The sequence below is a fragment of the Cyprinodon tularosa genome, unplaced genomic scaffold (assembly GCF_016077235.1).
Source record: "Cyprinodon tularosa strain WSP-4 unplaced genomic scaffold, ASM1607723v1 ctg114, whole genome shotgun sequence".
Taxonomy (NCBI): Eukaryota; Metazoa; Chordata; class Actinopteri; order Cyprinodontiformes; family Cyprinodontidae; genus Cyprinodon; species Cyprinodon tularosa.
Window position 1 is genome coordinate 1,157,838 of NW_024037937.1, and position 15,813 is coordinate 1,173,650.

At 38.1% G+C, this 15,813-nt stretch overlaps 1 protein-coding gene across 2 annotated transcripts in view; it reads right to left on the reverse strand.

The window, feature by feature from the left end:
• The window catches only part of rab6ba (RAB6B, member RAS oncogene family a), a 93,024-nt gene that overhangs the window by 12,360 nt on the left and 64,851 nt on the right, over positions 1-15,813 (reverse strand). For both annotated transcript variants that reach the window (XM_038304253.1, XM_038304263.1), the window contains exons 5-7: positions 12,977-13,088; positions 5,105-5,198; positions 3,031-3,097 (exon numbers count right to left, since the gene is read on the reverse strand). In XM_038304253.1, the coding sequence (XP_038160181.1) occupies positions 3,031-3,097; positions 5,105-5,198; positions 12,977-13,088 (273 nt within the window). The remainder of the gene's footprint in view (positions 1-3,030; positions 3,098-5,104; positions 5,199-12,976; positions 13,089-15,813) is intronic.

The window sequence follows — 15,813 nt, forward strand, 5'->3', positions numbered from 1 at the left end:
TTCAGAGGTTTGTTCTGTCTGAATTAGCTATTTTATTATTGTATCAATTTTTTATTTAGTCTTTTAAATATGTTGTACATAACTTCATATTTCTGTCTTTATCCTTTTAAATATAATTTGCTTTTACTCAGAAGTTGAGTAAAAATATGTTTTTACTCTATCTTGACTAATTCTTCTGGGTATCTTATTTCTTACTTTTACTTGAGCATAAGTTTTGGAGACTTTACCCACCTCCACAGCAAAAAGGTGGAAGCAGATGCTCTAGTCAAAGATGGAAGGTTAACCTTTAGGCCTTCAAAAGGAAGACTAGATGAGCTCCAAACTAAAAAATGTTTACATCCCCACAGTAAAACAAGGTGGTGGCAGCAGCATGCTGTGAGAATGCCTCTCTGCAGCAAGTCTAGTGCAGATTCAAGGGATACATACATTTAAGGGAGCAAAATACCCACAAGCACATTCATGGTCTAATCAAAGTTTACACCTTAATCAAAACAATTCAGATTACTGTCTGTGGATAAAATAAGACCTTCTTCCTTTCATCTTACGGTTTTTTGGTAATTTTTGTTGGTCTATCACAGAGGTCACGGATTAGCGGACCGCGGTCCGGATCCAGACCCACCTCCTGGGTTATCCGGACCAAACCTGATTTAAAATATTTATGAATTAGTTTATGATGTCTGATGAGAGTGTCTAACTTCATTGCGCCGCTTCTCCTGTTAATATGGTTGCACATTATATAAATTAGCCAATGAGCTGCTGTCAGTCTGGATTGCTGCTGCTGCTACTTTTAGAAACAGCAGGCAAACATGTGGCAAGATGGGCGATGGGAAAGAAGGAAAAGACGATGAGAAAAAGATAGCAGAGAAAGATGGTGAAAAGATGACCCGGCACATTTTGAGTATGTTTGGCTCAACCTGCTGCTGTGAAGCAGGATTCTCCACCATGAACATAATCAAAAAATAAATATGGATCCAGGCTTAAAATGAGCACCTTGATATGTGCTTTAGAATGGCTAGGTCGCCATTTAAACCCAGGTTTAAAGCCTTGTAGGGCAGCCTAAAGCCCACTGCTCTCATTAAGACAGAAAAAAGAAAGAAAAAAACAACAAACGGTCAGTTCAGGTGTTTTATGAAAAATGTGAGTCAGGAAATTGTCTACATACCAAAGTGAAGGATTGTTGTTCTCTACTTCAGAAAACTCTTTATATTTTAAAATGGAAACATTTTCTTTTTTTATTAAAAAATTCAATGTATAACATGGATGTGTAAACACCTCACTTTATTTCAGTGTTAAATTCTGTTTAAAGCAACAGATTATAATTAAAAATGTCTCCGGACCTTTACTGGATGATAATTTTCTTTATTTGGACCCCGCTGATTTCTAATTGGTTACCTCTGGTACATAGGCAGATCTACTGGGGTGGCATAGGGTGGCAAATGCCTCCCTAAATGAAAGCCTTGCCACCCCTGCTGCCACCCTAGTTAGCGGCACGGGTGGCGAGGCTTATAAATTATGTAAAATTTGAGAATTACGACCACTAATTTCCAATGTCGGACTGCAGTGAATGCAGCACGAGATGACGCAAGAGCGACTGAGACTGATTGTTTTGAAAACCGAGTGGGGCAAAGCGAGGGAGCCAGGAGTCATGGGGAGAGGAGACACGGGATGAAACAGGTAAAAACTGTTTAACTATCTATCGAGAAATGAAATCATAATGAAAGCACAATGTTGCTAGCATAGCTGCAATGCTGATTTTGAGATGATAAAAATCAGGTTGCAGAACGTTATTTCTCTAACTATGATGTTAGTTAGGCCTGACGTCTCAGCCTCATAAAGACATATTTGCGGTCAACTAAGACAGAAAAGAGACTATCAAGTTTGGTTGTACTCAAATCCCCAACGCACAAAGGCATTGGATCTAAATAAATTTGTGAAGCATTTTGCTGAGCAACATGGAAATCACCGCATTCAGCTGTTATAGTCATGTCAACTTTATGTTATGCTCTCTGGTAAGCCTTTACAGAGATGTTACATTTTGTTTTGGCACCTGAGAAAATCTGATATTTCCTTTATAAAACCAAAAGTGTTAAAAGTAAAGTTAAAAATGTAATACTGGTGTAAATCCTGCTTAATATGAAGCAGCGTTGTTTCTTTTTTTGTATACATAGTATGAAACTATCCAGAAATGACCCGTATGAACCTACTCACAAAATGTTTTGTACTTTTTCAGACTGGAAGCAAAATGAATTTTTTTATATTGCTTCTTTTCAGATTTGTGGAGATTTTGATGTAACATACAGTACCTGCCTTTTTGTTGATTTGTTGATACAACAGCTCTATCTACAGCATATTTACATGCATGAAATGTCCTTTTCATGTTGCCATAACTGCTGTATGCCAAGTTCCTGAGGAAAAAATGGGGTAAATGTGTGTTCAGAGTACATGGATGTCCGGTACCTTGTTCGGGTGCCTTGACCCATTTATTTCTACTGTGTAGTTCTGCTGACTTTATTCCAGCTCAGTCCATAGATCTCTGATGGGTAAGTTTTTCTTTCTATAGTTTCTTCTTGTGCAAATGCTGCAAAGCTGCCTCTCTGACAGTCAATCACATCTGCGACTCAGCACCTGTGTCTTACCTTAATACCTTTCTTGTGATAATGCCCCTCTAGAAGTAGTGTAATCATTCTTCTATCTCCTATTAAGTGAGATCACATTGTACGATGTATTTCTAATATGAACTGTTTCACATGAAACACTTACTGTACATACTATTCTCACCAAACTGTGATAGCTAATAAATGCCATATGTTGCCACCCCTTAAAAAATTCCTGCCCCCCTCTCGCCACCCCATAAATATTTTTCTAGATCTGCCCCTGCCCTGGTCTATTATATAAAAGCAACAACAACAAAAAATGTTTACAACAGAATAAAATGGGACATAGACAGGTCGGGTTTGAAAATAAAAAGAAAGGACTAGTTTGCTTTCCATTCCGACCTCTAGGCAACTGTCTCTAGTGTTTAAAGGATACTTCCTTCTTTGCTCGTCTCTTGCATACTTTCCATCCCTGGGAGAGCAGCAGCCACGCGGCGAAACAGCTGGAGGAAGAAAGACACTGTTGACCAAGAGGTCTAAGGCATCTAAAACAAATGGAATAAAATTCATTCCATCAACATTTGTTCAAACATGTGGGATGAATGGTTAAGGGATTTCTAACCTCCCTCTGAAAGGTTTTATTTTAAGAAGGCTAGAGTTGTCTGGCACGGCGTCAGGCTGCAGAATGATGACACAGCCGAACAATGAGACACTGCTGCCTTCGGAGGCAGGACTGTAACCTTTGTTTTGGCTACACAGAGTGATGTTCGGTTCAGTGCTTCAGCTTTTAGTCTTTTTAGGTGAAGAAATGTTTCCTCTGTCTGTGCTGCAGCAGGATGAGCAAGGCACATTTCATCAACACCATTCGCTGACAGACAACACAGCCTGTGTTCTTCACTCTAAAGACAACAGCTGATTCAGACACAAATTGTCTTGTTTACTGTAGAAACAGACCAGCTCTTTTTTCCTTTATACAATAAAATCCTTTCAGCACTTAGGTAATGAATGCAGGTTAGTTAGCAGAAAAAGGGACTAAGAAGGAGAGAATGGCGTATGCTTGATGCGCTGTCGGACCACATCAGGGAGCAAACTGGTTTCCACCTCAAAGGGGAAGCGGAAATAAACAGGCTGGGATACAGAAGCCAAACTCTTGCTACTTTCACAGACCCGGGCCAAAAAGCTGCTGGAAGCCGCTGTCTGTTTTAAACAGTTGGTATCAGAGAGTTTAGAGATATTTCTGAATGATTTCAGCTCTGCTCAGAACATCAGGGAGGTTTTAGGAGATGCGGTGAAAGACTATTCAACCATCCAGGAAGCAGAGCGTTTTAAAAACATCTGCACCTGAAGACTCTCAACTAAAGAAATAAAAAAAAATCCTCTCTGGTTAGGAAAAGAAAAACTAAGTGCTTTAAATTGACTTAATCTGTTCAGTGCCAGAAAAATAAGCAACAGCAAAAAAGAATCAGGATAATTACACTAATTTGTAGTATTTCTGGAGACGACAGACACCAAAGAGGTTTCCAAAGACATATTTTGTTTCCAACAACAAAAAAAAGGTTAAAAAAACAAACTTTGCTCTGAAGATACATGTAAACAGTACAGTTTTCTGTATATTGTTATTTTAATTGCTGATTATTTATATTCCTCCTAACTTTTCTCCAAGGTGTTATAAGATGGGAGACTTGATTCATCAGGCTACAGGAACCAGATGAGAAACTTTGCTCTGACATGATATATCGTGCCACTTTATTGGTGCTTAATTTTATTAACATTTATATTGAATCCCTATTTATCCAAAAGAGGAATGAATGTTAAATCTCTCCACCACAACATAAAGGCTGATTTATACTCAGAAACCAGTTCGTCTGCATGTGTGTCGCAGTTGATGCAAATATGCCCCCACCCCTTCTGCAGACACTCTGGTGCATCTCTTCCAAATTGGTGACCGTAGACAAGAGGCCTCTGATTGGTCAAATTTACATCCACTCTACACTATGCGTATTTCTTGTTTGATACCTTACCGGCTTGTTTTGTTTGTATGACCGCCATTGTTGAAAAGGACTCATGAAAATGGACCAGCTAGAAGAGCGAGGTGCGTGAGAATGCTGGGACCCTTTTTCCACCTGGATCCCCGCTCTTTTTCGCCCACATGTCCCTCTGTTGTCACACAAACTTGCCCCAACTTCCTCACCACCTCGGCCGTATCTAGACCCACAGCTAGTTTGTGATTGTCCCTTTTGTGTTGTGGCATGGAATAACATAGCACAGACCACGCTTCAATATTGGGCATAAATCAAAAATATCTGCGTAATACCTGCGACAAGCTCACTGTGACACACTGCTCTTTAAAAAAAACCTGTGTCCTGATCACTAAGGAGTCTCTTTGGGGGGGCGGGGGTTTAAAATAGCCACCAGCAAACCTTAGTAATTAGGATCAAATCATTATGGTGTTAAATAATTTCTCATTTATCAGCCAGAATGAGTCGATAAAGGCCGAGGTTAACTCTCACCTGTTTGACGTTGTAACCCGTCTTGGCGCTGGTCTCGATGAACATGACATTCAGCTCTTTAGCCCTCTGCTCTCCTTCCTCGATTGTTATCTGTCTGCAAATAGATGATGATTCTGATCAGTATGAGGCAGAATCTAAACACAGAACAGCAGCTGATAGTTCCTCCAAACCAGAAGGAAAAAGAAGGTCGGGAACTAAAGCCCCCAGTTATGACATGAAGAGGAGGAAACGACAGGCGTAATGGGCTAACTGGGTGACAAGATTAATTACACAGTGCTGAGAATTAATGACGGCAAATTTGCGTCACGTTTAACTGAATCAGGCAGCGATTGCTTTGTCTTCGCTGTCTCAGAGACAGCATCAGGATTCCTCCACAGATGAAGACTGCTGCTGTCCTTCGGAGCAGCAGATCCAGAGAATAGAAAGCTGCTCTTTAGATAAAAACCTCATGTAACTATGTTGTTCTTTTTCTTTTACTCAGCATAAAACGTAAGTACATTGAACTAACAGACAGCTTCCTTCAACACAGCAGCATAAAATCAACAAATACATTTCTCTTCCTCCAACTCAGTCACAGCTCAGAGGTGAGGACTTCAGCCTGTGTGAGGCAGTAAAAAAAGGCTGTGCAGAAACCTTGCATTTACATAACGCCACCTGACAGGGTTACACCATTACTTCTGTGACTATTTCTGGATACTTAGGACTGAATCGCAACTTCGAGAGCTCTGCAGCTTATTCATCATCTGAGAGGAAGCTCCAGAGAAATTACGGGATGAATACACCACACTGTTCAAATTAATGCATAGAAAAAAAAACAAAAAACAACAGAACCAATAAAAACAGAAAACATCACGCTAGGAGAGGAGCAGAATCTACAATCATCTATAAAGATCTTTTTAAAACAGATTTCTGACTGGAATTAAAGATGATTTTTAGCTCAAGTGCTTCAGACCTGTGACCATAAGTTGGAAAAATACAAACGTAAAAACCACAGTGAAAAAGTATTCGTTCTCTGATCTGTTACCTAAACACCAGCAGCAAACCCAATATACATAGAAAACTATACTTTAGGGAAGAACTAGAAGTGGACTTCAGCATCTATCAAGCCAGAGTAAGATTTAAAGAATCATCCGCGGCTCTTGTGATGATACAATACAGTCAAAAAACAGCTCCAGTCTGCGGGCTCACAACTATTTAAACTCCAGGCACAGCTTCACATGTATCAATAAATGAGGACAAATGTGTATTGTTGATGTTTCAATTTTCATATATGATTCCTCAATAAAAAACTGTTTAACACAAGTATCAATAAACAAAATGTTTTACCACACTGGTGTTAGCTGTTTCCTGTGCTAGCTCTCAACTCAGAGTTTTGGTTTCATTAAAGAAGCCATCTTAAGTGACCTGCTCTACAGGTCATGGTGACCTGCTCTACAGGCTAACAACACTAAACTCCATTGGAACTCCATTGGTTCCTCTCCTGTGGAAACAGCTACCAGTTTTAGTTTGTGAGGCAGACATCCTGTCTACTTTTAAGATCAGGCTTAAAACTTTCCCTTTTGTTAAAGCTTGTAGTTAGAGTGATTAAGGTTATCCTGAGCTATCTCTATAGTTATGCTGCTACAGGCTTAGACTGCTGGAGGACATAGGGACCCCTTTTTCATCCGGAATTTGCTAGTTCAATCTCTAACACTATGCTCTCTCTGCTTTTTCTCATAGTAGCTTCACCTCGCCTGTTCATGTTATGCTGTGACTCCATCCTGGAAAAAATATCAGCAGTGCTGCTGCCATTGACACCTTTGTTTATAGATGTTGGAGCCCTGCCTGTTTTCCAGAGTAGTCCTGCTTCGCTGACTGTGAATGGCTGGATGTGCTCTCTTTATCCTCTGACATGGGAGCTAGCTTGAAGCTCTTCAGCCTGGCTGTGTGTTCCCTGAAAAGGGCCACCTTTTACAGTTGCCTTTTGTATCTCTGTTTCTTTCTGTATGTCTGCTTCGGTCTCCTTGAACCCCAGTTGGGCTCGGCAGATGGCTGCTCACACTGAGCCTGGTTCTGCTGGAGGTTTCTTCCTGTTAAAAGGGAGTTTTTCCTCTCCACTCTCGCTGCAAGCATGCTTAGGGAGAGGAATTGTCTTCGAGTATATTAGTCGATGCAATCAGCTGGTTTTCCTTAGATTGAAAACTTTGAATCAATTTCACTGTATGATCTGGTGAACTGTAAAGGGCCTTGAGATGACGTGTGTTGTGACTTGGTGCTATATAAATAAATTGAATTGAAAGGACAGCCTCACCCTTCAACATTAACTCTGTTCAAGATGGAGGAAGCCATTGGGCATTAGCAGTTGCTGGATCTAAAATTAAGTTAGAGGATGACAAATATGTAAAAGGAAACTTTTTGTTTAAAAAAAACAAACCATCAGATCCTTCAGGCTGAAGAAAAAAAAACAAGAGAGCTTGCAAAGATAACGGTAAGGCTGAGCTCAATTTACAAAACCTGTTCTTTTCTATTATTCATGCTACAAAACATGCAGCATTTATCAGACTTGCTGATCTCAAAGTTAAAAACAGGATCCATGCTCTTCAGAATACCAACATAAAGTTTGCAGCTTTAATAATGATAGCTCTTCTTCTCATTTAGTCAGCTCTTTACTGTAACCTTGATTAGATTCAAAGCTTACAGTTGCAGCCTCCCACAGATGTAATCTTTAAAACACAAATGTACAGGTACTCCGAGTTTAGATCATTTTTATTTTGTTATCTTTTCATTCAAAGATCCAAACCCATCCTTTTCATCCATTAAAGGCCTCATTCCCATACCACCCATAATTAAAATGCTATATTTAACAGACACAGAGCCAGATGACTGAGGATAGGAGCTGGAGGAGACCCACTCAGATATATGAAACACCATTACCTATAGCCCAAACCAACAACCTCAAAGAAAAGCTTATAATACCCCAGTCAATTTCTGATCTTATTATTTATTTTTATCCTATTTACAATTTTGAGCAAGGGATGTGCATGTCTAATAGCATTAATAACATAAACGCACGACTCAAAAAATCTAAATGTTTTTTTCCAAATTCACAAAGAGCTTCCTGACAATCTATTTAAATCCTTAATGTCATAATTTCATACCGTAATAATGGATTATAGGTCTGCACATGGAGACAGTTTGCAGCTCTGTTGCATTGGAGCAAGAAGGTTACAGGTTTGAATCCCTGCATGGAGTTTGCATCTTCTCCCTGTGCATGTGTGGGTTCTCTCTGGGTACTCTGGCCTCCTCCCACAGTCCAAAAACATGACTGATAGGTTAATTGGCATCTCCAAATTCTCCTTATGTATAAGTGTGTGCATTATTGTATGTCACCGGCCCTCAGCGTGACGCTGACAGGACTAAGCTGGAGAAAATGGATGGATGGATGGATGGATGGATGGATGGATGGATGGATGGATGGATGGATGGATGGATGGATGGATGGATCTCTAAACCCTATTTATCAAAATTACAAGAAACAAAAGCTAAATATATCTAAATATATGTTGCATATATAGAAGTTCAGCTATTTTCAAGTGAGTGATAAATCACACTGAACTTTTGCATATTTAAGTTTTTTGTGGTGGATTTGTACTTCTTCTAGAAAGTTTATCGCAACACCTTTAACTTTGATTATTTCACTGAATACAAACTGGCTGCTTTTTGTTATGATATATTTTTTTTATACACCAACTAATGAATAGCCTAAATATGAAGGGAAATATAAAGGACACACATGGAGGTGAAAATAGGTCAGATACGCCCATATGTTGACTTCCTGAAAACCTATCAACAGCATCTTTACAGTGAAACATAGTGGTGGTAGATTTATGTAGCAATGGAAACAGAAATAAATTAGTTTTCTGCTTCATACAAACAGAATGCTGTTGATCCATAATGTAAAGAGTCCAAGGCTGGTAGAGACATACAGCAAGAGACCTGCAGCTGTACAGTAACTACAGCAAAATAATGGTACTACCCAGACTTGATTCAAAGAGACTAAACACTAATTAACACCACATACCATGTATTATTTTCTATTTCTTGTACATTGAAATTTCTTTATAGAAACATGAGAAAACTACGACGGTGGTACGACTTCAATTCATTTGAAGGTAGAAAGATAAATGAACAATAAAATTATCGTTCAAAAAGTACAATTTCATTAGAACGATTTCACAGATCAAGCCCACTATCAAGCCTCTTTCCAGTTAGCTGGGCTCAGCCGCCGCCTCCTGCTGGTGCACACCAGTTTCCCCTCATGCTGAGCTCCAGCAGATCTGCAGCTTCTAGACTGTTTCTGCTCCCCTAAGCACTGAGAATTGTCAAAAACGGCACCACACCCCAGTGAACAAAACCAAAGCAAGAAGAGACCAGCTGAAATTGATTTTGGGTTTCTATTCACTTATATTCGCAATAGTTGAAAATAATTGCCTTTTTTTTTCATCAAAATTCCCTACAGAGGGACATTAAAAACAAGCAACATAAAGATAGAGAGACAAAAACGATGCCGGAGTCAAACTAAGCATGGTCTGATCACCTGCTGTGGCACAGGAAGCTAAATGCTCATTATAAAAATTTGCAGCAATGCTGCTTTGACTAATGTGGCTTTCCTCTGCAGCAACTTAAATAATCTGCACATTAATAGGATTTAAAACGATCCGGTGACAAAACATTTACTTCGAACACAACACTTCTATTTTTTCACCTTTATTCTGCTAAAAATCTGTCACTTTGATCAGTTTATGCAGCTATGAGGCTCATTTCCCTTCACAAAGGAGATTAAGGAAGGAAGCTGATGGGATCTTAATGCAGTAAACAGAGGTTTTAATATTCAGTCAACATTAAGAGTCGATGAAACTTCAACTGAATTTAACTAATCATTAAATAAAAGGGAAACAGCTTAAGAAGTAAAAAAAAAAAAAAAAAAAGTAAATCTAACTCTCTGATTAGATTTAACAGAATAGGTTAAAAACGTATTCAGTAATGTAGGCCTGACCAGGAGCAGCCCTGTTATCTGAAACCAAAGCTTCTCAATACATCTGTTGTTATGGAAGTGGTATTGGCAGCTCCAGCGGGACACATCCGAGAAAAACCGCCGTCATCAGCACTCCTGATTTCTCTCAGTTTCCTGACATACTGGAGCAAAAAACGCCAGGGGAATTTCTGTCAGCAGCTCAAAAACTGTGGACCTAGCTGGGGAAATTAATGCATTTTGTACCAATAAAATTACTCACCTCACAAGGATAGATTTTCCTGCAGCAAACCTGACATTTGGTATTGCTCCATCGTTCAGAGGAAGAATGCAATAATGGAATCTCTTTCCAGCATCGGTATAATACTAATGAGGACAATATAGAGAAATATGGAGAACTGTAAAGCATGAATCTAATAAAGCTATAGTGTACAGTGAGAATCCATCACATAAGTATAAATTACCACCTGATTGTTTTCTTGCTGATGCAGCGTGTATAATATATAAGTGAGGCTATAGAATGCAGCTAGCTAAATAGTATAACACTAGTCTAATGGATTATTGATGCATAGCAGTTTTATAAATGCAACCTACTCAGTCCTAAAAGGGCAGAACCCAAGATTCTCAGCTTAGTTTTTGATTTTTTCTTTATATTTATAGGTGGCACCAGATGCACATAACCAACCCACAGACTATAACAAGGACATTAAACCATGGACAAAGGTGATTCCAAAAAAGAAAATTAAAAATGTCCAGAATAGTTCGAGTTTGAAACCTCAAACTGAATTTGGAATTGACATTTTGAATTGAAAAAGCTGCCTGGATGGGAAGCGAAACGTCTTCAAACTTGGAAACAAAGTCCAGAGGATTGTTTTTCATTTTCTTTTTTGGAATGACTATGACCTGGATGACTGAGAACCTTCACCAGCACATGGATGAAGGTAATTTTCTCTAGATCAGTGACACTAAATCCAGTGTTTTAAAGACTGGACAGAAATATGTCACAAAATCTTCATACAACTCAACAAGTGGATCCACCTTTGACAGCAATCTCTCATTCTAAAAACACAAAAGCATCATTTCCACGTTACCCGTCTCCATCCTTCATTTTCCTCCGTCGGGTCTGACGATCGCATAACGACTCAAATCTTAAACAGCAGTTAGCCTGAAGGAGCACCCGACTGACTTTACAAATTTCAGTGATGCTTTTTTAATTTTATTTTTATTTATATGACTTCTTTCAGTTGCGTACAAAGGATATAAAATTAAACTATGAAACAATTTATTTTGCTTTATTTTTTAGTTTTTGTTAGGAAACAAGTGGCCCTCTAAGAGCTACTTACTCATAGCACTTAAAGATGGCTATGCAAATTGCTCTAAAATATTGTTTATTATTATAGGAGTGGCTGTGGAGCATGAGTTGAGCACGCCAACCATGTACAGAAGGTTTGGTCCTTGATGTGGCTGTTACAGGAGACCTTTGCTGCATTTATTCCCCCCCTCTAAACCCACTTCCTGTCTACCTAATTTCAAAATATTATTTGGTGTAATAATTAATCTTTTTTAAATCATTTTATCACCATTACCTCCACCTGTCTTGGAAAGTATTCTTTCTTTTACAGCTAGTCTCAAACTGCCTGTAGAACTCCAAAACAGATATACTGTGGTTATATTGTGGTTAGTTATATTATATGTACCGGTATGTCTTAACATGGTGCAGAAATCTTTTTAGACCACCTTTTACATGGCCATTTATTGCACATACAAAAAAAAAAAAAAAAAAACCCACATGCAATTTAGCACCCATTGTTCTGAATCATTGAAGATCAGACCCATAGTATGTGACTAAGCCCCTTTAAAGTCCTCTTTCAGATATTCAAGGAACTCTACTAACAGCCCCTTCCTACCTTAAGGACATTCTTGACTTATCCAGTCCTCATATTCCAGCCTCCAAAAACTGCCCCTCAGTACAAGGCAAAGAGCAATCAAATAACTCCTTATTTAAACTGTATGTTTTGTGTATCACTAATTTATTTTCTTTAATCTGAGTATCTTGTTCCTCCGTGAATGAGAAGTGCTCTGTAATCATTCTTTAAATAAAATGTGAAATACTAAATAACACAACTGCAACAAAGCAAAACAATTTTCTTGATTCACTGCCTTATTATCAGATTTTATCCAACTTCAGACATATTAACGCCACAACTACCAACATATCAAGCATCGTTTACATTTACACCTGTGTGTGAAATCCATCTGTGGCCTACATTTTGTACACATCAACACATTTAATCAAGAGAACATGAGCTATTTAATGGTTCAGCTCCCTCTGCGTTTTGTCCTGCCCTCCTAATAATGTACATTTAGAATCGATTCTTTTTTTTCTACCCCGGCTTCATTAAGAATCTGGTCACGTCAGCATTTTCTCCTCCATTTTTTATTTTTTTTGACAACCATACAAATTGTGCAGGATGTGCTGAGGAGGAAAGAAAATCCAGTAGTTTAGATGTTAACTGACTCAGTCATAATTGTCTAATTTCTAAGCAGGTGGTCAGACAGTAGAATCTGCTGAGCTACAAACATAACAACAATTAAATGACGTTTAGTTTCGTTCTGCGAGTCTAATGGCTGTATCCATTACAGACAATGATTCTCACGCATCTTCCTGTGCTGACTGTGACATTAAATTATATCTACGTTCATCCTAAGGGGATCGTTTCCACCTTAGCGATACATAGATGTATAAAAGCTGTGCTCTGTTGTGTTCAGCTCAATCTGCCTTCAGACAGACTGTTTCCATGGTGTCAGTACATAAAAGCAGATGCCAAAGTTAGGCGGTAAGCTAGGCCTCATCTATATACCTCTTGTCTGCCAGGTCTGTTTTATTGCCGACGAGCATGATGATGACATCACTTCCTCTCTCTGTTCTCACATCGTCAATCCATTTTGACGTCTGCTGGAAGGAGTTGACATCTGTAGGGATGAAGCAGAGTGAAATTAGTCTAGAAAGCTGAGGTTATACACCGGCCCCACTGGTGCTGTTCTCTCAGCTACCATTATCAGATGGGAGAATGACAAACATGAGTATTACTGGAACTGCTGGGAAAAATGGTGACTGCTACAAAGAGTTAAAATAATGATCCTCAGCAGATCCTCGCCTAAGTGTCATATCTATAACAAAAAATGTCATAGATAAAAGTGGATTATTTCATTCCAATTGTTTTGCAAAGGTTAATGTTGTTTATATCCATCCATTCCTCTGTCAATCCATCAATCTCTTCATCATCCCTCATCCATCCATCAGTTAATTCATCATTCCATTCATAAATCCCTTCCTCATCTAACATCCCTTTCTATCCATCCATAAATGCCTCCATCCCTCCCTTCTTCTAGAGAATAGAATAGAAAAGAAAATCCCTTTATAGTCCCACAATGGGGACATTGTGGTGTTACAGCAGCAAAAGGTTAGAGCAGAAGTGGTCCCACAATACCGACCTAAGAAAATGGTATAAAAATATCATAAGAAAATAAACAAAGTACTGTACTGTGTTTTTACAACATAAATACTCTGTATCTGTTCTATTCATCCTTAAATCAGGGTTTATACAGGAATGAGTAACTCCAATTTAACGCTTTTTAATTCCCTTTTAATGGTCTTAGAAATCATTTTAAGTACCCATGACCCTCATATCTATCTATTTATCTATCTATCTATCTATCTAGATACCTATCTATCTATCTATCTATCTAGATACCTATCTATCTATCTATCTATCTAGATACCTATCTATCTATCTATCTATCTATCTAGATACCTATCTATCTATCTATCTAGATACCTATCTAGATACCTATCTAGATACCTATCTAGATACCTATCTATCTAGATACCTATCTATCTAGATACCTATCTATCTAGATACCTATCTATCTAGATACCTATCTATCTAGATACCTATCTATCTAGATACCTATCTATCTAGATACCTATCTATCTAGATACCTATCTATCTATCTATCTATCTATCTATCTATCTATCTATCTATCTATCTATCTATCTATCTATCTATCTATCTATCTATCTTCTTCAGAGTCTACAGGCTGCAGCCATGTCCCGAATTCCTCTTTTTTCCCATTGTCTAGCTTTTTTCCCACCTCAAGCTTCTTTTCCAAACATATGATCAACTGGAAGCAACTCCATGCAAACATGCAGAACTTATATCCGATATAAATTATCTGATGAAATTGTTTTTATAAAAAAACTTTTTTTTATTTAATTAAATTTTTTTTCAATAAATAAATAATAATAATTTGATTACTTTTAATGATTTTGAACGACCCATGGAAACCCTGTAAAAGCCTCCATCCATCCATCCATCCTTCTATCCCTCCCTCTATCATCTCTGTTTAATACTTCATATATGCTGACACCAAATCAAGCACAGGTGTTTTTTTCATGTTCATTCTGAAGGTAACTGGTATCGGCATAATCAGGGGTTTAGTAGTAGGAAGGGCTGGATATTTTATTTGGAAGCTATTTTAGAAACCCCATGCCTTATCTTCCCCGTGCTTTAAAACTGAGCCCTATTTTGTGCCGGTATATCAAATCCCTAGAAAGTTATCAAGCTTGGCTGCAGCTCGTTAAACAATCCCTTTGACATGTCCGCTGTAGCTGGCAGTTCCGATTGCGCATGACACTGAGGACCGACTCCCCTTCTTGGACAGGATTATGATAAAGGCTGGCTTTTTTCCTGGAAACATTATGAAATGAGTTTTCTTCTGTCAAGTCGGAACAGTCTGACCTCATATATAGAATCTGCTTCCCTGCATTCTAAATCCCTGTGTGTAACAAATATATCAACTAATATGAGAACTATGGTGCCGGATATATCTAGCAACATTTTAGTCAGTCTGTGGTTGAGAAGTGTGGACCAGTAATCACCAAGCAAACCATTAAGGCTGAATGATTGTAATGGGCCTCAGTTGGAGATACTGGAACAAATGACAGTGGAGTAACCATTAATGCAAGCAGAGGGAACAGACAGTTTTTATAAGACAGTCAAAATAATTAAGCGTGAATTAAACACTATAATAAATCACTACATACCCTTTTAATTCAAAAGTCTTCCACAAAGCAATTCCCTCGTCATGTTGCCCATAATGAGGGTTTGAAAAGCAATTGAATCAACTGGATAAATTAATTTTATGTTGTATATTCAAATCACTTTCCCGGTTTTTAATCATACAAATAATACAGAGCCCATAACGAGGGTCCTTATTTTCATGCTGTTTGTGTAAAATTATTTAGTAGCAGGACTGATTAAGATAATAAAAGAATAAGAAAAAGAGGGAATATTGTGATAAAAGTGAATTCAAAGTGATGAAATTAGCAGAAACTTTAGAACATAATAGAAAACGCAACAAGTACTTTAGTTATCTTATTAGCACTAATTAAAAACCTGCTTTTGTGTACAAAAATTATCAGGAGTGTGAAAACAAAGAAAAATCCTCCTTTATAAGATAAAAAAAGTAGTTTAATTTTAAAAGATGTAGCTGGATGGCATTTAGATCCAGCTTAGGACACGACAACCCATAATACTTGAGCTAAAAGCTCAGTTGATCATCACCCCTGGATTAAATCTAGATAAATTAGTTCATATTAAGTATAAATTATAGCTTAGAATAATTACATAACGA